Source organism: Lactuca saligna, chromosome 4 (genome assembly GCF_052625555.1).
Source record: "Lactuca saligna cultivar CGN05327 chromosome 4, ASM5262555v1, whole genome shotgun sequence".
Taxonomy (NCBI): Eukaryota; Viridiplantae; Streptophyta; class Magnoliopsida; order Asterales; family Asteraceae; genus Lactuca; species Lactuca saligna.
Genome location: NC_136420.1, coordinates 320,865,680 through 320,890,111, shown reverse-complemented (window position 1 = coordinate 320,890,111; position 24,432 = coordinate 320,865,680). Strand labels below are relative to the sequence as shown.

The following is a 24,432-nucleotide window of genomic DNA, read 5'->3' as shown; positions in this document are numbered from 1 at the left end:
ATTGTGTATGCTTCCAAACAACTCAAACCGCATGAGAAGAATTATACAACCCACGATCTAGAACTAGGAGCAATATTTTTCGATCTTAAGATATGGAGGCATTATTTGTATGGAACCACGTGCATCATTTATACTGACCATAAAAGCCTTTAGCATATCCTAGATCTGAAAATGTTAAACATGCGGCAGAGAAGATGGGTAGAGTTATTTAGTGATTATGCTTGTGAGATACGATATCACCCAGGTAAGGCTAACGTAGTAGCCAACGCTCTTAGCAGAAAAGAAAGAGTGAAACCTTCCCGTGTGAGGGCTTTGGGAATGGTAATTCAGACAAGCTTGAAATCTCAAATCATTGATCCCCAGAAGAGAGCCTTGATCAAGGAAAATATTCCAGGTGAAACTTTACATGGTTTAGAAATGAGATTCGAAACCAAACCCTACGGAGTATGCTATTTTAAGGACAGAGTTTGGATTCCAAGGGTTAACAATCTAAGAGACATGGTACTAGAGGAATCTCATCAATCTAAATACTCAATCCACCCTGGAGCAGATAAGATGTACAAAGATCTTAAAGAGTACTATTGGTTGCCTGGAATGAAAAAGGATATCGCCTTGTATGTTGGGAAGTGTTTGACATGCTCAATTGTCAAAGCTAAACATCAAAAACCATTCAGATTACTGCAACAGCGTGAAATTACACAATGGAAATGGGAGCAGATATCCATGGATTTCGTTACCAAACTCCCTAGGACTTCTAAAGGTCATCATTCAATTTGGGTCATAGTGGATCGACTAATGAAATCTGTTCAGTTTCTCCCTATTCGGGAAGACTTCAAGATGGAAAAATTGGCCCAAGTCTACATCGACAAAATTGTTTCTCTGCATGGTGTACCTCTATCTATCATTCTGATAGAGATAGTCGTTTCACATCATGATTTTGGTGGATGTTACAAAAGGCTCTAGGAACTCAGATAAAGTTTAGCACAACTTACCACCCTCAGATAGAGGGGCAGACGGAGAGAACAATACAAACTTTGGAAGATATGCTACGGGCGTGTGCCATTGAATTCAAAGGAAATTGGGATACTCATTTGCCTCTAATCGACTTTTCCTACAATAACAGTTACCACACGAGTATCCAATGTGCTCCATATGAAGCATTGTATGGATGCAAGTGTCGTTCGCCCTTATGTTGGATAGAAATTGGAGATAGACAACTGACTAGACTCGACCTTATCCAGGAAACAACTGACAAGATTGCTATCATCAGAAATAGGCTTAAAGCCGCTAGAGATCATCAGAAAACTTATGCTAAAAATCGTCAGGAACCTTTAGAATTCCAGGTCAGAGACAAGGTACTTCTAAAGGTGTTGCCTTGGAAAGGGCTTGTATGTTTTGGTAAGAAAGGAAAACTAAGCCCAAGATATGTTGTACCCTTTGAGATCATTGAAAGGATTGGTCTAGTGGCATATAAAATCCAATTACCCCAAGAGTTAAGCGTCATTCATGACACATTCCAAGTATCCAATCTTAAGAAATGTTTAGCCGACCAAGCATTGATAGTACCTCTGGAGGAAATCAAGATCAATGATAAGTTGAATTTCGTTGAGGAGCCGATAGAAATCTTTGACAGAGAGGTGAAACAACTCAAGCAAGAACCCTTGACGGAGAGGTGAAACAACTTAAGTTCCACGGCCAAATCAATTCCTACACGACGAGTTGGAGCTTCCCACTTCGTCGAGTTCCAAACGAAAACCCTAAAAATGTTAAAAATTGAACAATACCTAACAAAGAGTTACAAAGTGTAGGCCGAATTCGGTGAGGGATCGCTTGAGCCGACAGCAATGACAGTGGCGGAGGGAGCTTTAATGGAGCCACAGCCAAATCCAATAAGGTTCTTGTAGGATACGAGTGGAAGAATCTGCTTGTCACACCCCGCTTAAGCGGAAACATGAGGTGTAGCAGTATAAAGGGTTTCATAGCAAAAGTTAAAAGACAACACCAACCATAGTATTAAAAATCATTACAAATTTACAATGAGTTTAAACAAAATTTTAAAACAAATTACAATGTAAATTGAAATACAACACATGTGAATGCTCCTAAAAGTGAAGTGTCCCTAAGTGCCACTTACTCGATAATTCCTGAAAAAACATGTAAAACGAGCGTAACTATAAAAATAGTTGGTGAATACTCACATGTTCATTACATAATATAGTTTGAAATCATGATAATCAGAATGTTGATAACATTTTCCATAAACAATGTTCATTTTTAAAATAAGTAAATAAGTTTTCATGAATAGAAGTGCGTTGCTAAAGCGAGTAATAAAGTTTCCATAAATAGAAATATATTGCAAAAATGAGTAAATAAGTTTGCATAAACAAAGTTTGTTGTCATCATGAGAGATAAAGTATGTTGCCCAAATGAGATGCAACGTTCATATTCTCATGGGAAATAAGGTTTGTTGCTAAAACGAGATACAAGGTTCGTATGTGCATAATGATTATACCATGAGTTCACAACCTAAACCTAATGACCGAGGGTGCCCTCTATCGCTAACATAGGGAAATATGGTAAAATGCACTCAAGCGAATCGTGTGAGTGAGGAGTTGTCTACCTCCTAATAGCGTTATCCATAATGACCATAGGCTCAAATGAGTTAATGAGTTGTGTGAATTGATTCCAAGGACTTAAACGCGATAACGCCCAATGAATTAACAATAGCATACACATACACAACAACATATAACAACCTAGTTTGATACAAGTCAAACTAAATACAACGAACAATAAACAGTATTTGGACATGCTTTTCCACCCCAAAACGTAAAAACTGAAAAGAGGGGGAGTCGCGAATACTCACAATGCACTGAGATGATGCAAATGGTGCCTTGAACTATGCTCCACTCGTACCACTATCATTTTCCTACAATGATGTCACACACTAATGAGTTTCTAATTGAAATCTAATACTAGTATACTTACTACTACAATAGAATTATGCCAATAATGTGTCATAATTAAATATTGTTAAGATACAAACATTTTTCTGAAATTATGAAATTTTATAACTCATGTGATTAAGATAATCTTGGATATTGTTTTCCAGATTATTGTAATATTAATTGAGGGTATTTCAATACATATAATGGTGTTTTAAACTCCTAAAATCCAAAAATATTATCAAATGGTTTCCAAAATTCATCAAATTTTACATTTTCGTTCCAAATAGAGTAGAGGTCTTCTAGAAAGTTTCCCTTGAATTTTTGATGTGATTAACTATTTTTCCAAATTTTTAAGCCTTCATAATAATATAAACATACTTAAGTTGGGAAAAAAAATATAAAATGGCTTTCTAAATAGTTTAACCCGATTTTATGATTTTTATGCATACATTCTAATAATAATGGAAATAAATAGAAGAAAGTTTCCAAAATTTCCCAAACTTTTTGTAACACTATTATATACATATAGAGCCTGCGAAAATTATAAAAGATATTTTTCAATTAGTTTTTCTATTTTTCTATGTTTTATTTTCTTGAATAATCATTAATTGATGAATAATTATCAAACAGTTAAATAAAATTACTAAAAAAAATTTAATCTTCATTTACAGTATACATAATCCTAGAAAAATACTAATAGTGATTTTTATATGCTGTAATCCGATTTTGTGGATTTAAGTGTATTTAATCTTAGAAAATCAAATAAAAATAGTATATCGAATATAAAAATCTTCCAAATAATTATTTGGTGTTCTAATATATTATAAAATCTTATGGTAATTTTTCATGAATTTTGGATGAGTAGAACTATTTTTGTCATCATTAGTCCATTATAAATACAAAAATCGGGGGAAAATAGGTATACATAATAAAAATTTCTAAAAATATTTTTCTGAGTATTCCACAGGGGTAGGATCTGTGAAAAATATTACATAGCCTTTTCACATTCCTAAAGTGGTTTTATGGTTTATTTGAATTAAACAAAAAAAAATCAAAACCATACGAAAATGTAACCAAAATCGATGAAACTTACTGAAATGTCATTATTTACTTTAGGGGGCATCCAACGAATTTACCTGGGATTTATAGACCTCAGAAAGTATTTTATATGATTTATTTCCCTATTTTCTTGCAATAATTATAATAATTCGATAAAAATGAATTATTGTTTGAAAATTTGTAGAACATCTCATTTTGTTGGTGGAATACTGGGAAAAATTGGATTTGATCAGAAAAATTGTTTTAGATATTTATTTGGGAATAAATCCTTTATAAACCTATTTGAAAGCTTTTTAAGAACATACTTTGATGATCAAGCCTCTAAGCTTGAAGATCATCACATGCATGTTGGTTTTTGGGTGAAATACTACCTCCAACATCATAAAAATTGTGGTTATGAACATATAATTCATAATCCATCCATAAAATGGTGTAGAAGAAGAAGATATGCAAGAAAACTTGAGATTTGGAAGGAAGATTGAAGGATTTTCGTGATTACCTTGAAGAAAAACTCTAGATGATGAAGATTTAGAGTTTAAGGTGTGTTTTTGGATGGGAAAATGACTTGATAGGGTAATATACTTTTTGAAATGTACACATTTAGTCCTTATTCTTTTTTTCTTGTAAAATAAACTCTTATACTTTATTTTTTGTAACAATGCAATCCTTTTGACCGGCTATACCCGGTATACCGGTCATATACGAATTTTCTTTTAGGGAAAATGACTTGATAGGGTAAGATACTTTTTGAATTGTACACGTTTAGTCCTTATTCTTTTTTTCTTTTTTTTTTTGTAAAATAAACACTTATACTTTATTAATATGTACACATTAGGTCCTTTTCACGGGATTCTACAGGTTTTGCTGATGTGGAAGCACAAATGGCACTAAATAACAATTAATTAGCTTAGTCACCGGAGGTGGGTGATCCTCCAACAATAAGAAAAGGGCGGAGACCCTTCTCTTTCTCGTCTCTCTTCCTTCCGGTCGAACGGCAACATCCAAACACCCTTTACCTATTGTGTTTCTCCGATCTGTCTCTCTTTGCCTCCATCTTTGAGATATGTTGCCAGAAAAAGAAAAATAATCGACGAGGGGGCTACTAGAGCAGCTCCTCGCCGCCAGCTACTGTCACTACTTCCTCGTGCCTCCCCTTCGTTTTTATCATCATTCCTCCTTGCTACCAGTGATGTGTAGGAACACACAAAAGAGTCGTCGGAGATTGGGGTCTCCCGGTTTTTCATGATGAATAAAAGTTTGAAAAATCTTGTTGTGGATATGTGGATTCCACCTGGGTATTTCATTTCAACAAAGTAAAAGAAATAGAAAATGACTTGATAGGGTAAGATACTTTTTGAAATGTACACATTTAGTCCTTATTCTTTTTTTTTTTGTAAAATAAACCCTTTCACGTCAGCAAAACCTGTAGAATCCGGTGAAAATGACCTAATGTGTACATATTAATAAAGTATAAGGGTTTATTTTACAAAAAAAAAGGAATAAGGACTATATGTGTACATTTCAAAAATTATCTTACCCTATCAAGTTATTATCCCTTTTTGGATTTATATTCTGGAAAAATTTCGTGGTCATAGTCATAAAGAGAGGGGAAGAGAGAAAATGGTGTTGGGGGAATTGAAGAGTGAGAGAGTGATGGAGTGTGGAGTTTGAAAATGAGAGTGAAATGAGGAGGGAGGTGGTGTGGATGAAATTAAGAGAGAATAAAAGGATATATTTCAGCTTTTATTTATTTATAAATATTGGAAATCTAGTTTTTATAAAGTATAAACTTTTATGGTGAATTGTATAAAAATTTAACACTTATATTCATAAATAAGGCTAATATTCCTAATTTATTACTCCATGATCAAATTTATGTTCCATGAATTATAATTAATTAAGGATGTTATATATAATATAAAATTTTGAGGTAGTTAAAATTTTATAAACCTTGCATTCATTTTATAAAATTCTGTCACATGTTATAAAATTTGGACATTTTAAACTATCATATAGGATATAGAGTATCTTATGGTATTATAACTCTTTTATAGCTATAAATAATGTTTGTAACTTATTTTATCGGTTTATTGACATTCTATGTAGTGGTTCCGAGATTCAAGCGAAATGGAGGAACCAAGTATACTAGTCATAGTTTTGAACTTTAACTTAAGTTCCTACGAGACTATGACCTAATTTGTACCACTAGGTCAAATGAATGATGTGTGTATATGATTCATGAAAAGGTGTTCAAGTCAAAGAGTGACCCGAATATGGATAGTCACTACAGTTAAGTAGTTATAGTATTCACATATCAATGTGAAATCTAAGTACAATATCCATTGTTTCTATCTGTTTCCAAGTTTCTACTATGTTATAACTTAGCTTCTGGTTACTAACTCTAGTATCTGTCGTGCCCATATTTGCAACTAAGTTTAGTCGAATCTAGAACCGACTCGAATTTTAACGGTTGTCACACTGCTTCTTCCAAAGGAGATAGTTGGTGGATGATAGCTTGATGGTAAGCATATGAAGGAGAGTAGAGAGGCGAAGGGTTTGTTGGTCATGGTGTGATCGAAGATAAAGAAGAAAAACGATCAAGAGAATGGCCAGTCAGGAAGTATTTAGGTTGATACCATATTAGGGTTTGTGAATATTCACCACACTTGGTGATATTGTATGGACCTCTATAAATAATACAAAGATTAATTACAAGATAAGGAAATAACAAACTTTCCTACTAATAGAAAATATATGGTATAGTAATTTTGTAAATACCACCAACTTAGTATAGAAAAAAAAAACCAATATGTCAAACATGTTAAAAATGTTATATATATATATATATATATATATATATATATATATATATATATATATAGCAGCAACAGAATGTAGTTGTAAACAAGACACTAATATTGGTAACTTGGCCTAAACCTAACTAAGAAGTTGATCATGCAATGATGGAATCTCAAGACATTCTCAACCAACCAATTTTAATTGACTAGCAGGTGCTATCCAAACAAGACTGTCGACATACTTGGAAATTATTAATCTTTCTATTGGATGTCTCATCTTAATCTTGAATATTTTAGTCTTGGCTGCAATAGGACCATATAGAGACAAATGACAACCAATATCAACTTGAAAAAGAAACTCCTTGTGCAATGTGAATCCATCTGGAGTTATACAAGAACTAAACTGGGAAAAGACATGATGCTTAGCCCATGATTCATCATCATCCATCACCCACACACCACATACAACATCTTTAGCATCTTAAACGGAGGACATCAAAGAAACTTTCCACCCAAAACTCCCAAAGTATTTACACGGAATAGATAGTGATCTAGTTGTACAGAATCTGGAAAAGGTATTTGACCATATATCATTGCACCCAAATCAAATGTCAATATCGTTTGTGGTTGTCGCCTAACTTCCAAATCAGTTAGGCAAAGCCAATGAAGATGGCCATTTAAACAAACTTCATTTTGGCCGATAAAAAGTTTGATGTAGGAAGGAATCGTTTAAGGTATTAAATTCCATGAACCCTTTCTCATGTTATACACCTCACATAGTGGTTGTGTTTACGATGTTGATGTTGGGTTTTTCATAATAGGGTATGCTTGTAAGTTTAACAACTTTGTAATCATCCGTTTTGGGATCATAACCAAATGCGAGAAAGTATCTAGTGTAGGGCAAAGAAGATGGTTGGAGGGTTAAGGACGCAGGTTGATTGGAGCACATTTTTTTCCCTAAATCCCATGGTATGTGCTTATAAAATGTAGAGTTAAAGTAGGTTGATTTAATTCTTAATATTTCTTTTGCAAAAGTGCATTAATAGGTGTATGATATAGAAGGATTACCTATACAAGTGCTAAGTGTTATCGCTTTAGAACGCTTAGGCTAGGATTTTATACACTTGTGAAGGGATTGGACACATGGATGTATAGTATCAAGTATGAAACATTAGATATTGTGTTTAACTTATGTGTATAGTATCTTCAGTTACTCAAATCAAATGAAGGGTTCAATCCTAAGGACACCTTGATTCTCGAGTATTTAAAATGTGTATTATACTAATATGAAAATTCAATATTCAAGATATTTTCATTTATGCATGAGTTTAATTTTTGTGTTTTCTTTAGTTAATTGTGGATTACATTAAAATGGGGGGGGGGGGGGGGGGGGGGGGGGGAAACGTTAGTGATTTTAGTGTTATCAACTTAATTTAGTATAGTTTTGATGAATATTTCTATTTCACTCACCAAAGTTGAAGGTGTGGGTACACACTCGAAGTGATTAATGTGAGCTTGAGATACGGGGGTTCAGGGCAACGTCCCTTGGTACGAGGTTCCAAGGAGTAGTTCCCCTGGTTGGGTCTAAAGCTAGCGCCCCTGGCGGGGTCTAAGGGGCATAGCCCTTGGTGGTGGTGACATCACAGTTATGTTAGAATCGGTTATGTCTTATAACGCCATATGTCCAACCACTTGTGTTTGGCACCAAAACGGCATATAACCACCATCAACTACTTTTCCCTCTGGTATAAGAACAAGATTCATGTTCTAGAAAAAGGGTTACAAAACTTACCCACAAAATTATACTTCTGATTCTCTCTCTCTCAAAGAAGACAAAACAACAAGGTATTTTATTTTGTGTTTCGAATTTGGAAGTTACTTGATTTCCGAATTGCATCTCTTGGATTATCTCAAATCAGATTTCGTGATACTCTAGGTATAAAGGTCAAAATCACAGATTTTAGAAAGTGATTACAATCACGATCCTAAAAATTATCCAAGTTATATTGATATTCTCTAGACCAAAAATCTAACAAACTACAACTTGGAAAATGGTATGAGTATGCTTTCTTTTTAGGCATCTTTTTCCATTGAAAATCACCATGATCCTCCCACAAATCCTTTGAAATTTCAAAAAAGCAACATGGGTTCCAAGAGTAAACGTACCATCACATATGGCTTGCCGAGGTTGTTTTAAATTTCTAAATAATCTTAAAATATGCATACCAAAAAGGCTCAAAAATTAATATGCTTACCTCCATTGTTATTTGTATTGCATGAGATGGACCTGGAGTGAAAGATTCACACATCTATAAAAAAATAGAGAAAGGTCATCATATGTTTTGTTATTTAAAAAATTAATCTTATTAACGTAGTTCCAGTTTATTATTCATTTTGTTACTGCTTGTGAAACTATATTTGCTTATATTGGTAAAAAGGGTGTATGTAGTATGTTGCTATTGCTTTGTTTCCTTAATAGGTATAAAATTGTTATGATTCAATGTCTTGTTAATGTTCATAGAGTGGATATGAAGACCGGCTTTCCTATATTGTGTCGATTGATAATGTTGGCGGAGTGAATTAAGAGACAAATGTTTTGTCCAATGTTGCAACTTACATTGGTTGGCTTTGGCAATCAAGTTCATAAGAGAAGTCGTCGACAATCAATTGCTAAAAAAAAGTTATACAACAACTTACATATCTGAGTTTTTTTTTTCAGAAACTAGTTATATCAAACTTTTATAAATAAAAAATATATATATATATATATATATATATTTTTTTATTATTAAAAACAACCTTTTTTCAGAATACAATATATATAATCTCTTACCATTGAACAAAATTTGTTAGTCAAAAGCAAAGTTTAAAAAAAATGGTTTTTGATTTCAAATTTTTTAGGAGAAACCAAGTGAAACTAAAGAATTTGGTTTTTCCAAAAATTAAAAAATCGAGCATGCATGTTGGTTTTGATTTTTCGTTTTTGTTGAGCGACCTGTTTTTTTCTTGCAATTTGTGTACAATTTTGATTATTATATATACAAACTCTATTGACCACTAATAAGTTTGATGCGAAAATATATGGTATAGTAATTTTGTAAACTTAGTATAGAAAAAAACCAATATGTCAAAAATGTTATATATATATATATATATATATATATATATATATATATATATATATATATATATATATATATATATATATATATATATATATATATATATATATATATATATATATATATATATATATATATAGCAGCAACAGAATGTAGTTGTAAACAAGACACTAATATTGGTAACTTGGCCTAAACCTAACTAAGAAACTGAGCATCATGCATCGATAGAATCTCAAGACATTCTCAAGCAGCCAATTTTAATCGACTGTTAGGTGCTATCCAAACAAGACTGTCGACGTACCTGAAAATTATTAATCTGTCCACTACTGGTGGCCTCATCTTAATCTTAAAGATTTTAGTCTTGGCTGCAACAGGATCATAAAGAGCAAAACGACAAGTAACACCAACTTGAAAAAGAAACTCCTTGTGTGATGTGAATCCATATGGAGTTATACAAGAACTAAACTGGGAAAAGACATGATGCTTCGCCCATGATTCATCATCATCCATCACCCACACACCAAATTCACCATCTTTAGCGGACGACATCAAACAAAGCTTTCCACCCAAAACTCCCAAAGTATTTACGCGGAATAGATGTTGATCTAGTTGTACAGAATCCGGAAGAGGTATCTGACCATATGTCATTGCACCCAATTCAAATGTCAATATCGTTTGTGGCCGTGGACTAACTTCCAAATCAGTTAGGCAAAGCCAATGAAGATGGCCATTTAAACAAACTTCATTTTGGCCAATGAAAAGTTTGATGTAGGAAGGAATCGTTTGAGGTATTAACTTCCATGAACCCTTTCTCATGCTATACACCTCACCTAGTGGTTGTGTTACCATGTTGATGTTAGGTTTTTCATAATAGGGTATGTTTTCAAGTTTAACAACTTTGTAATCATCCGTTTTGGGATCATAACCAAATGCCAGAAAGTATCTAGTGTAGGGCAAAGAAGATGGCGGGAGGGTTAAGGACGCAGAGAGAGAAGGATTCCAAATACAAATGAAATAATCATGATTTGATGAGTAACTAAAGCATATTAAGCCATTCATGGACCCGATGATGACAGTGACCGAGGGGTTTTTATGCTGGGGATTAATTGGGAATTTAAGTTTAATGAAATTCGTGAGTTCGAGACGTGGAGAAGAAGAGGGGCGTGCTGTTATTGGACCCGGACTAGAAAAACAGTTAAAAATAATCGTATTCTTCTTAAAGAAGAAGAGAATTTCATCGTTGTTATGGATTGAATGATGTAGGTGAGATTTTATAAAGGAGGATTCAGATAAGATAGCATTCCAAGTTTTACAAACGCATCTCATTTGTGCAAGCTGTTTCGCTAATAAGCGGATGAATATTTTTGATAAAACGTCGCCTGGAAGGTTCTCCATATTCTTTATTTTCTTTATGTATTTCGGCATTTTAGCTGCAAGGTATCACAACCGCTTACTGTTAATTAAAGGAGAACCATATAAAAACATCGACAAATTTAAACTTATGCAGATTCAGGAGTAACTTATTGTGCTACAGTGTAAATAAAACCACATCAGAAAAATCATAACCAAGCAATTCCATTGTAGAACAATTAGTTTAATTTGTGTTTTCTTCTCCTAATTAACTTTGGTATCGTATTTATCTAAATTAGGAGAATGCCCAGAACATGGAGGACGCAGTTTTGTGCAATTTAATAGGCATTTAAATTAATCATGGACGCAAAATAATAGTTTCTCATATAAAGTATAAAATAGATAGTTGAGTGAAAAGAGAAAGAAGAAGATGAGTATTTATGTTATAATAAATCAAGTCATGAAGATATAGAAGAAACCTTTTGGTGGTATGCTGTAGCCTGCGTCGATTACGAGGAAGAGGACCAGAGGCCGGCTGTATATATATATATATATATATATAAGTAGGGTTAAACAAAGGTTTAATATTATAAAAACCCTAAATTTTTAATGCGTAATTGTAAAAAGCTCTAATACTTTTTATTATTCTTGCTATGACCACAACTTTTTTTCTGAATTATCACTCTAGCCCACTTAACGAGTTTTATTGTTAACTTTGTTAAATTTTTTGCAAAATCAGTCCTAAAATGTTCAAATTTAGTCCTTGAGATTTGTAAAAAATTACACCACATGGTTTTTTAACTTTATTTTTCGTTTTTTTATACTTTATTTATATATATATATATATATATATATATATATATATATATATATATATATATATATATATATATATATATATAGGAATAGGAATGAGTTCTATGGAAAACAAATAACTAGGGCAACATCTACCGGAACCAATAATCAAATGACACGTGTCCATTTCTTTCTTCACAAGTAATGTATTGTGGAAGTTATTGTGGAAGTGATGTGTTGTCATGTTTTCATTGATTCAAATATGTGTTGCCCTAATCATTCATTTTCCATATAACTCTTCCCTATATATATATATATATATATATATATATATATATATATATATATATATATATATATATATATATATATATATATATATATATATATATATATATACTTTATTTATTTTCATTTTTTAACTTTATTTTTCAACAATTTGATTTTTTTACCTTTTATACCTTTTGTTTTCTATTTTATAATGTATATATAGAGTATATTAGAGTTTTATTAGTTTTTTTTTTCATATTTTTTTCATATTATATTTTAATTTTTTCATTTTTATATTTTTTTTCTTATTTGTTTTCCAATTATTTGTTTTTATTTTTTGTATTTCAAAACACGAATATATCATTGCAATGTAGATTCAAGAGGCAATGTTAGCTTGGATATCTTGGAAGAAAATAGTTGGATTCGTGCTTTAACAATTACAAAGGTGCTACTTGCTTTGACATCAATCTTCACCAACCCTAACCCTTGTGTGTATTTCATTCTTTTAGTTATAATTTAATCCATAAATTCCCTAACCCTACTTGGTAGACAGAAGTAAACATGATGCATTAGCTGCAGAATGGACTCAACGATTTGCAAAGTAAAAATTGAGCATTTAGGAAACCAAATAGTCATGTGTGTTTTTAGTTCATATATTATGTAGGAATTATATTATATATTTCATGTATAAGTATCGATTTTTCTTGTATATTACATTGTAAAATGGCTTAGGAAGTGCATGTTTTTTAAATTTGGAAGATTTCCAAATGTAATGTCCGCGTTTCCAGGCTAGGCATTATCATTGATGTAATAGTCTAAGTTAACCCTTATAACTCTTTTGAAGTATTAACGATGAAATATTTGAGTATTATGTGAATTATGTGTTTATTTTCTTAATTATTATAATTTAATGAATTAAGAATAAAATAAGCGTCAAATTTGAAGTGTGGGATAATCCTAATATCTTTGCATAAAGATGTAGTGGTCGAAACAACGATTCCGAAGATATAAAGAACGTCCAAATCTGACTTTGTATGAGGAAGTTATGATTTTTCGAAGTTTCGACTTAGCAGTATGCAGCCCGAATACTCGATTTGAGATCGAGCGGTTTTAGCCAAAGCAATCTAAACGAGAATCGAAGATATCGTTGTTAGTAGCGAAACGATGAAAAGTTAGGCAAAAACAGACGTCGGACGAAGAAGTTATGAATTTATAACGAAGTTTTCCTTTCCGGGCCTACTAAAAATAAATAATAAAAATAAATTCAAAATTAACCGACGGAGTCTAAACGAAAGTTGTAGAGCGTAGTCTCACCTACGCGTGGATATAAAGAACGTCGAAAACGGAGTTCGTATGAAGAAGATATGAATTTTCAAATTTTATTAAATAATTAATATTTAAATTTAATTCTTATATCAGATATTATCCGAAGAGGAGTCACCGGACTCATCCGAAGTACGCCCAGCGTACCGCGAAGCATGACGCATCGAGTTCTTCGGATGACGCATGCCATGACGAATTCGGAGGCGTACGCCCCGCGTACGGCTGTACGCCCAGCGTACTGCGAGGCCTCAGCCTCCTATAAATACGATGCGAGGGTTCCGGGTATTTTTGCTCATTTCTTCTCCTTTTTGTGTCGAAGCTCTGCGCGTAAACCCCCGAAGCCATCCCGACACCCCGTATATTATATCCAAGTTGAGAAGGAAGTTTTACGCTCCCGAAGATCCCGAGAAATGCGATTCCCGAGCCGAAGCTCTGCCCGCGAGAAGTTTAGTTTTTGTGAAGATCTTCCAGATCTGCCGAAGACTACTACTTCTACAAGTTGTAGTGCTGTCCGATCATCTTCTGATCAAGTGAGTGTGTGGTTACTTTCTTCTAACACATAATTATGAAGTATTTTATACGAAATACGTGTTATGTGTATATTTTGTGTTATATGTGTGAATGTATATTCACTTTCTTTTATCTCATAGATATGATTTATTCTCTATGAAATACGTGTTATGTATATGTGTCTCATCTGTTGTTTGGAATATACATTGAATGAGAATGCTATACAGGTTTTAAACTATGTATAAATATATATATATATATATATATATATATATATATATATATATATCTACTAATATGTCGAGTAGAACATGGGTAGATAGTTGTGTGATAAACAGATGAGAGGCCTCGATGTTGTTTTTGATTCAGTCATCTAGCGGAGTTTAGATGACGACCACAGACTTTTCTAGAAAGTCATGTGGAACGCTAGCAGGTTCGCCACCTGTAGGTGTTAATGAACTCGGGTGTTCATTCGCTGTACTCCATCCCCCTCATGGTTGCCTTATTTGACATATATTGCCGGGAAACCCCCGAATGCATGTGTTGTTGCCCCGATGAAATATTCTAAGACTAGGTCCCTTGTGTTAGTTGTTTTAGGGACGTAAAGTGAGAATAACGGGAGCGGCTAATTGGGTTATTGTTGGTCGGTGGAAGTAAATATAACTATTTATTGTGGGTTGAAAACCCTATATGCTCACCAGGCTCCCAAGCCTGACCCACTCAATTTTATTTGTATTACAGGAAGTGGCGCAAGGGCATAAGATGGATGAATCATCAAGTTGTTTTGTTTACAAGTCTGTATATGTATATATTTGTTGAATGACTTGTAATGTTATCGTTTATGCTTTATGGTCTGTATCGGAACATGACATCCCGAGTTTTGATTATATAATGAAAATACATTTCTTTTATGAAATGCTTTGGAAAATATTATTTTATCACGTTTTGTTTTTGGGAACAAATTCCGCAACTCTTTAAAATCAAAAGAATTTACTCTGAAATTATTTTAAAAGCATAAATGAAAATCGGTCTTTTCTGGCAGAGATTTTGGGGATGTCACAGTTGGTATCAGAGCATTAGTTTATGTGAACTAGGAATTTGTAGGATTTCTAGACTTAAACTTAAAATGCTAAGTGTAGTTTTGAGATATGTGTCGGTTATGATTTAGACACGAGCACTAGTTTATTTTAGGAAAGTTGCCTAAAATGCTTTTATGTGCTAAATGTTATATGTTGCCATATATGATATTATTTGTTCGGATCTATGGTATGTTGCCGACCGGATCTAGAAACCTTATGTGTGTAGGATTCTAAGCGTACGTCTATGATATTAAAACTAGCATGTAAACGTTTCAGAGTGATAAGGATGATTTGAATATCTATCATGATTGAGGATCTAATTTCATCTTATTCGGTGTGTAGATCAAAATGGTGAGAACAAGGAGTGGAGTAAGAAATGCTGATGAAAACATGAATCAACCACCAGTGATTGAACAATTACCTGTTGTAGCTGCAACACCGGAGCCAATAACAATGGCTGGTGTACAAATGATGATTCAAACAATGTTGGATCGTCAAATGGAGGAGACTAGGCGGTTGCTTCAACAGAATCATCAATAACTGCCAATTCATGTGGAAGAGCCCGAATTAAATGAAGGACACTCAGAAGGTGGAAACTTCAGTGGGTCTGGTGGTCAAGAAAACCCATCGATAGTTAGGCAAAACAACTACGATGGAAGGAATGATGGAATGGGATGCAAGTACAAGGACTTTTCTGACTTGCGAACCATCGACCTTCACTGGAAAGGAGGACCCGATCGGAGTGATGGATTGGATCTCCGAAATAAAGTTAGCCTTCTTGACTTGTGGCTGTAGAGGCAAGTTGCAAACTACCTATGCAGTGTGTCAGTTCCGAGGTGGATCCGTTCATTGGTGGAACACTCTAGGGAAGACTTTAAGCCCTAATGAGCCACTACAAGGAGAAGTTGTATGCAAAGTTCTCCAAATGTGATTTTTGGATTCGAGAAGTCCAATTCTTGGGTCACGTGGTCAACCAAGAAGGGATAATGGTTGATCCAGCAAAGATTGAAGCTGTAATGAAGTGGGAACAACCGAAAAGTCCCACGGAGATCCGAAGTTTTTTAGGATTAGCCGGATATTACCGAAGGTTTATCCAAGGTTTTTCTTCGATTGCTACTCCATTAACAGCTTTGACCCACAGAGGAGCTACTTATGCTTGGAATGATAAGCATAAAGAAGCATTCGAGAAGCTAAAGAAGAAGATATGTGAGGCACCAATACTTTCTTTACTCAATGGAGTTGAAGACTTCGCTGTCTATTACGATGCGTCTGGGGTTGGATTGGGTTGTGTTTTGACCCAAAGAGAAATGGTGATAGCATATGCCTCTCGACAGCTGAAGGAGAATGAAAAAAATTACCCGACTCATGATTTGGAGTTGGCAGCGGTAGTTTTCGCTCTAAAAAAATGGAGGCATTACCTCTATGGCACAACATGCAAACTTTTCACTGATCATAAGAGTCTCCAATATCTATTTAATCATAAAGAATTGAATATGAGGCAACGACGCTGGCTAGAGTTACTCAAGGACTACGATTGTGAGATACTTTACCATCCCGGTAAAGCTAATGTTGTTGCTAATGCTCTCAGTCGGAAAGTCAATCTTGAAAGGAAGAGGCCAAGAGCATTGAGAATAGAAGTTGTCTCGACAATTGTGGAGAGTATAAAGAAAGCTCAAGAGGAAGCTTCTTATAAAAATGACCGAAAGGAGGAACGTTTGGGCAAAACGTTGGTGTTTGGTACAAACGGTCATGGAATGAAGGTATTGCATGATCGTATTTGGGTACCTAAGTCAGAAGGAATTAGAGATCTTCTGACGGAAGAAGCTCACAAAACCATGTACTTGATTCATCCTGGTAGCACTAAAATGTATAGGGACCTGAAACCCTACTACTGGTGGCCGACGATGAAGCTTGATGTTGCAAAGTATGTGGTCGAGTGTGTGACTTGTGCGAGATTCAAGACACAACATCAGAAACCATATGGGAGTTTAGAACCTTTACCTGTGCCTATGGCTAATGGGAAGACATTGCGATGGATTTTGTCACTAAACTACCCAGAACAAAAAGTGGTCACGACTTAATTTTGGTGGTCATTGATCGATTCACTAAGAGTGCACATTTCATAGCAGCCAATGAGAAATGGTCTATGGAAAAGCTTGCGAATTCTTACGTGAAGGAAATTGTGAGGCTTCACGGTGTTCCGTTAACGATTGTATCGGATCGTGATAGCCGTTTCACCTCAAGGTTTGTGAAAAGTCTACAAGAGGAAATGGGTACCAAGTTGTGTTTAAGTACAGCTTACCATCCGCAGACTGATGGTCAGAGTGAAATAACAATACAAACACTTGAACATATGTTGAGAGCATGTACCCTAGAATTCCTAGGTAATTGGGATGAACATTTACCTTTGGTAGAATTTTCCTACAATAATAGTTTCCACTCGAGCATAAAGATGGCACCTTATCAAGCTTTGTACGGACAGAAGTGTCGTACGCCGTCTTGTTGGCTTGTGGCTGGGGAAAAGTAGTTTATGGGTCCCGAGATGGTCCATCAAACTGCTGAGAAGTTGAAAGTGATCAGGGAAAGAATGTTAGCAGCTCAGGATCGTCAAAAGATATATGCTGAAAAGAAGCGAAGACCGATGACTTTTGAGGTTGGAGATTCGGTTTTGCTTAAAGTATCGTCGTGGAAGGGACTTATAAGATTTGGTAAAAGGGAAAAGTTGAGTCCAAGGTTTATTGGATCGTTTAAAGTTCTTCAGAGAATTGGGAACCAAGCGTACAAGCTCGAATACCAGAAGAACTGAATGGAATTCACAACACTTTTCATGTGTGTTATTTGAGGAAGTTCACGGGAGAAGTTCCTGATATAATTCCAATTCAGAATTGAGAATTGATGAAAACAAGAGGTTAATTGAAGAACCAGAGGCAATTGTTGACCGAAGGTCTAAGAAACTTCGACGCAAGATGGTCGACTTAGTGCTTGTCCGTTGGAAACATACGAATGGGCCAAATCTCACATGGGAAACGAAGAGTAACATGTTAAGTCGCTATCCGCATTTGTTTGTTGATGTGTGATTCCGGGGATGGAATCATCCTAAGGGGGAGAGAATTGTAACGCCAGCGTTTCCAGGCTAGGCATTATCATTCATGTAATAGTCTAGGTTAACCCTTGTAACTCTTTTTGAAGTATTAACGATGAAATATTTGAGTATTATGTGAATTATGTGAATTATGTGTTTATTTTCTTAATTATTATAATTTAATGAATTAAGAATAAAATAAGCATCAAATTTGAAGTGTGGGATAATCCGAATATCTTTGCATAAAGATGTAGTGGTCGAAACAAGGGTTCCGAAGATATAAAGAACGCCCAAATCTGACTTCGTATGAGGAAGTTATGATTTTTCGAAGTTTCGACTTACTAGTATGCAGCCCGAATACTCGATTTGAGATCGAGCGGTTTTTAGCCGAAGCAATCTAAACGAGAATCGAAGATCTCGTTGTCAGTAGCGAAACAATGAAAAGTTAGGCGAAAACGGACTTCGGAAGAAGAAGTTATGAATTTATAATGAAGTTTTCCTTTCAGGGCCTACTAAAAATAAATAATAAAAATAAAGTCAAAATTAACCGACGGAGTCTAAACGAAAGTTGTAGAGCGTAGCCTCACCTACGCGTGGATATAAAGAACGTCGAAACAAAGTTCGTATGAAGAAGATATGAATTTTCAAAGTTTATTAAATAATTAATATTTAAATTTAATTCTTATATCAGATCTTATCCGAAGAGGAATCACCGGACTCATCCGAAGTACGCCCAGCGTACCGCGAAGCATGACACACCTCGCACTCGAGTTCGTCGGATGATGCATGCCATGACGAATTCGGAGGCGTACGCCCCGCATACGGCTGTAAGCCCAGCGTACTGCGAGGCCTCAGCCTCCTATAAATACGATGCGAGGGTTCCGGGTATTTTTGCTCATTTCTTCTCCTTTTTGTGCCGAAGCTTTGCGCGTAAACCCCCGAAGCCATCCCGACACCCCGTATATTATATCCAAGTTGAGAAGGAAGTTTTACGCTCCCGAAGATCCCGAGAAGTGCGATTCCCGAGCCGAAGCTCTGCCCGCGAGAAGTTCAGTTTTTGTGAAGATCTTCCAGATCTGCCGAAGACTACTACTTCTACAAGTCGTACTGCTGTCCGATCATCTTCTGATCAAGTGAGTGTGTGGTTACTTTCTTCTAACACATAATTATGAAGTATTTTATACGAAATACGTGTTATGTGTATATTTTGTGTTATATGTGTGAATGTATATTCACTTTCTTTTATCTCATAGATATGATTTATTCTCTATGAAATACGTGTTATGTATATGTGTCTCATCTGTTGTTTGGAATATACATTGAATGAGAATGCTATACAGGTTTTAAACTATGTATAAAAATATATATATATATATATATATATATATATTTATCTACTAATATGTCGAGTAGAACATGGGTAGATAGTTGTGTGATAAATAGATGAGAGGCCTCGATGTTGTTTTTGATTCAGTCATCTAGCGGAGTTTAGATGACGACCACAAACTTGTCTAGAAAGTCATGTGGAACGCTAGCAGGTTCGCCACCTGTAGGTGTTAATGAACTCGGGTGTTCATTCGTTGTACTCCATCCCCCTCATGGTTGCCTTATTTGACATATATTGCCGGGAAACCCCCGAATGCATGTGTTGTTGCCCCGATGAAATATTCTAAGACTAGGTCCCTTGTGTTAGTTGTTTTAGGGACGTAAAGTGAGAATAACGGGAGCGGCTAATTGGGTTATTGTTAGTCGGTGGAAGTAAATATAACTATTTATTGTGGGTTGAAAACCCTATATGCTCACCAGGCTCCCAAGCCTGACTCACTCAATTTTATTTGTATTACAGGAAGTGGCGCAAGGGCATAAGATGGATGAATCATCAAGTTGTTTTGTTTACAAGTCTGTATATGTATATATGTGTTGAATGACTTATAATGTTATCGCTTATGCTTTATGGTCTGTATCGGAACATGACATCCCAAGTTTTGATTATATAATGAAAATACATTTCTTTTATGAAATGCTTTGGAAAATATTATTTTATCACGTTTTGTTTTTGGGAACAAATTCCGCAACTCTTTCAAATCAAAAGGATTTACTCTGAAATTATTTTAAAAGCATAAATGAAAATCGGTCTTTTCTGGCAGAGATTTTGGGGATGTCACATCAAAATACTCGGTCAATATAAGTTTAAAAAAAAAAAAAAAACAACAACAACAAAAAAAAACAAAAAAAAAATAATTGGAAAAAAAATAACAAAAAAATTAAAATATAATACGAAAAGAAATATGAAAAAAAAACTCTAATATACTCTATATATAAACTATAAAATAAAAAACAAAAGGTAAAAAGGTAAATAAATCAAATTGATGAAAAAAAAGTTAAAAAATGAAAATAAATAAAGTAGATACAAAAAAGAAAATAAAAAATGTATATATATTTATAAAAAAAACGAAAATAAATAAAGTGTACAAAAAACGAAAAATAAAGTTAAAAAATCATGTGATGTAATTTTTTCCAAACCTCAGGGACCAAATATGAACTTTTAGGACTGATTTTGCAAAAAAAATTAACCAAGTTAACCATGAAACTCGTTAAATGGGTTAGAGTGATAATTCTGTGATAAAGTTGTGGCCATAACAATAATAAAAAAAAAATATTATGACTTTTTCCAATTACGGTTTAAAAATTTAGGACTTTTATAATATTAACCCTTAAACAAAATAGGGTGTTAGATACAGGGCCAACCCATGGGCTGGGCCCCCAAAAGCAAAATGCCAAAGGGCCCCTATTTTAGACTTACAAGATAGGTTAAATAATAACATTCTATTAAAATTAATCATGGTGGACTAGTTTTTTAAAACCCAATACTATAATCAGTTCTAATCGGGGAGTGAGGGGAGTAGCGAGCAAGCGTGCATCTGAGTTCCAAATTCCAAGGCTTCATGACTCCTCAAAAGCAAGCGTGCATCTGAGTTCCGATTTCCAAGGCTTCATGGCTCCTCAAAATCAAGAGAAAATTTGAGAAATGATCAAAAAGAAGTGGTTGTTTGAAGAAAATATCCAAGGAAAAATACATTTCAGAAAATGACCAAAGGATCCGCAGAACACCTCTACCGATCTATTAAGTCATTTGCGGATTTGCTACACCTCTGTGGAATTGAGTTTTTTTAGTTTTTTTCATTTTTTTGCGTTAATTTTAGTTTATTAATATTAATTTTTTTAAATATACTAACACATTATTATGTAAAAAATTAAGAATTTTTTTTCGTTTTTTTGCGTTAATTTTAGTTTAATAATATAATTTTTTTTAAATACACTAATATAAATTTTTTTGAATGAGGTCTAACTCGTGGGATCCATTAAAAATTAAAAATAATGAACTTATGTTTTATCCGCAGAGCATCATCTGCGGATCCATTAAAGGCACTACGGATCCTCTACAGCTGCAGAATCTTTGTTTTCTTATTTTATTTTTTATTTTTTATTTTTTTTTGTTTTCTTTGCGTTCATTTTCGTTTATTAATATTATTTTTTTTAAATACACTAATATCTTATGTTATTATGTAAAAATTTTGACAAAAGAAAAAGTTAAAAATAATGAACTTATGTTTAATATCAATCCACAAAACTGTTTGGGAATCCACATAACTGTTATCAGTGGATCAGTGTATACTCTTCTTGGAATCACCTCTGCGGATTGGTGTACACCTCTGCATAAAGGAATACGCAGAACTGTTAGAGAATAAAAAATGACTAACAAACAGCTCTGCGGATTACCAAACAATTTTGCAGAATAAGTAATATAAAATCACTTTACCATGCGTATTCTTTCATCGATTTTGCACAATTTCTTCTTCATTTCATTTTTTTTTTTGAAATATTAACCCTCATATTTTCCGGCTTCCATACCATGGAGTGCTGAGGATAACCTATGTCTAACTCGTGCATATATTAATATCCACGAGACCACCAGGGTGAATGATCCAAGTTATTGGACCCGTTTAACTTATGCCTTCAACGCTGACCCTCAAACTGCCCCAGAAAACTACCGCAACACTGTTGATATCACAGCAAAATGGTATGAATTAAAAACGAAAGTCTTGATTTTCAACAATCTTTATACCAAAACTGATGATGCACGTCCAAATGAAGATGAGGAAATCATCCTGGACGCGGTGAAAGTTATATGTTTATGTTTTCTAAGATATGTTTTGTAACCTATAAAAATATGGAATATTTGTATAATTTTAATTAGGTTATTTATATGCACCGATTTGTATTACATTATTATGTATTTTGTTTGTATTAGGTTATTTACGAAACAGTTGAGTTAACTTCTACTTTATTCCATAGAACATAAATTACAAAACAAACAAATATATTGAAAACATACATCAGTAGCAAACGTATTACATAAAACAATTCATTATTTTTAACCTTTTTTTGTCAATTTTTTACATAATAATCACATAACGTATTAGTGTATTTTAAAAAAATATATTTTTAACCTTTTTTTATCAAATTTTTTAAATAATAATCATATAACGTATTAGTGTATTTAAAAAAATATATATTAATAAACTAAAATTAACGCAAAAAAAAACAAAAATTATTTACATAATAATCACATAACTTATTAATATATTAAAAAAAATATTAATAAACTAAAATTAACGAAAAAAAAAGCTCAATTCCGCAGAGGTGTAGAAATCCGTAGAGGACTTAGGCTATGTTGGCGTACTAGTTGAAAAGCTAGTTGGTAGTTGAAAAGCTAGTTAATAAAAATAACGTTTGGTAAAACTAGCTGAAAAGCTAGCTAAAATATATAAAATTACATAAAAAGACAAGTAAGAGTATGTGTTTCTATAATTAATTAAGGGGTGTATTTGAAAAAATTTTAAAAAACTTCTAAAAAACTAGTCTAAGTAGCTTTTCAAAAAGCTAGCTTAGAAACTACTTTTTGGCTTACCAAACACAACAATATAAAAAACTCGAAAAATAAACTAGCTTATCAGCTAGTTGTAGCGCGCCAAATACAACCTTAATAGATCCGCAGAAGATGCTTTGCGGATCCTTTGATCATTTCCTGAAATATGTCTTTGATCATTTTCTGAAATATGTTTTTTCTTGGTTATTTTCTTCAAACCAACACTTCTTTTTGGTCATTTCTCGAATTTTCTCAAAAATCAATTGTCATGGAGAATGCAAACGGTCCACTTCTATAGAAGCCAACGATTAGATCTTCTTCTATTTCTTATTAAAGATCTAAGTCAATCAATGTCTTCCTTTTTTTCTGAATTCTTTAATCTATCGTCGTACCAAACTCGACAGTGAATTGAAATTTAATTTAGAAACGATAGTCTCGTACTTCTTTTCACGATTTCACAAAAGTGAAACTCGATATTTTCCTTCTTATTTCGTTTTCCTTTTTCTGCGATAGCACCAGTGAATCCATGAACGAAAGGGAAATTATTTGATTTATTTTTTAATTCAAACATTTTAGAGACTAGAATCTAGATTTATAGTCGTTGCCTCACTTCGATTTATTTCTCAATCACTGGAAATTTCAAGTTGCAATCATTCGGAATTGAATTGAGGTCCAGAGACAAAATCGACTGCTGATAATCTGATTATGAATATGTGTAAGTTCTAGTCTTTTTGAAATCTGCTTTTGTTTGTGAAATTCGATTTTCTTATGAAGTTGTGCAAGTTAGTGGAGAAATCATGTTTTATTGTTTTAATCTATATTACATTACAGAAATTTCTTGAACTTTATTTGCTTAAATTCATATTCTGTTAATCTTCTTAATTTCGAGTCTACTGTACTTCTGGAATCATGATTTTCAGCTGTATTGCTCCCTTTTACAACTACTTAGTGTTTTTTAAACAGTCAACAACACAATCATCACTACAACAGGTAGTCTCCTTGTCTCGGTATATATATTTTTTTGTTAATCTACTATTACTTTTGTAGTTTAATATGTGTCCAAGAAAATATGTGTCTAGAAGTGAAAAGCTGGAAAAAAAGACGACAATTGAATATATATATATATATATATATATATATATATATATATATATATATATATATAT

General features: G+C 33.6%; 1 protein-coding gene across 1 annotated transcript; it reads right to left on the bottom strand.

Annotated features, from left to right (window-relative positions):
* Positions 1–10,170: 10,170 nt before the first annotated feature.
* On the bottom strand, positions 10,171–11,352 carry LOC145040900 (F-box protein CPR1-like). Its single transcript, XM_078988784.1, has one exon. The coding sequence runs from the start codon at positions 11,350–11,352 to the stop codon at positions 10,171–10,173; it is 1,182 nt and encodes a 393-aa protein (XP_078844910.1).
* Between the last annotated feature and the right edge of the window lie 13,080 nt (positions 11,353–24,432).

What these genes read in the sequence shown, in the direction of transcription:
- LOC145040900 (XM_078988784.1), bottom strand. Translation starts at nt 11,352, where the DNA reads ATGCCGAAATACATAAAGAAAATAAAGAATATGGAGAACCTTCCAGGC.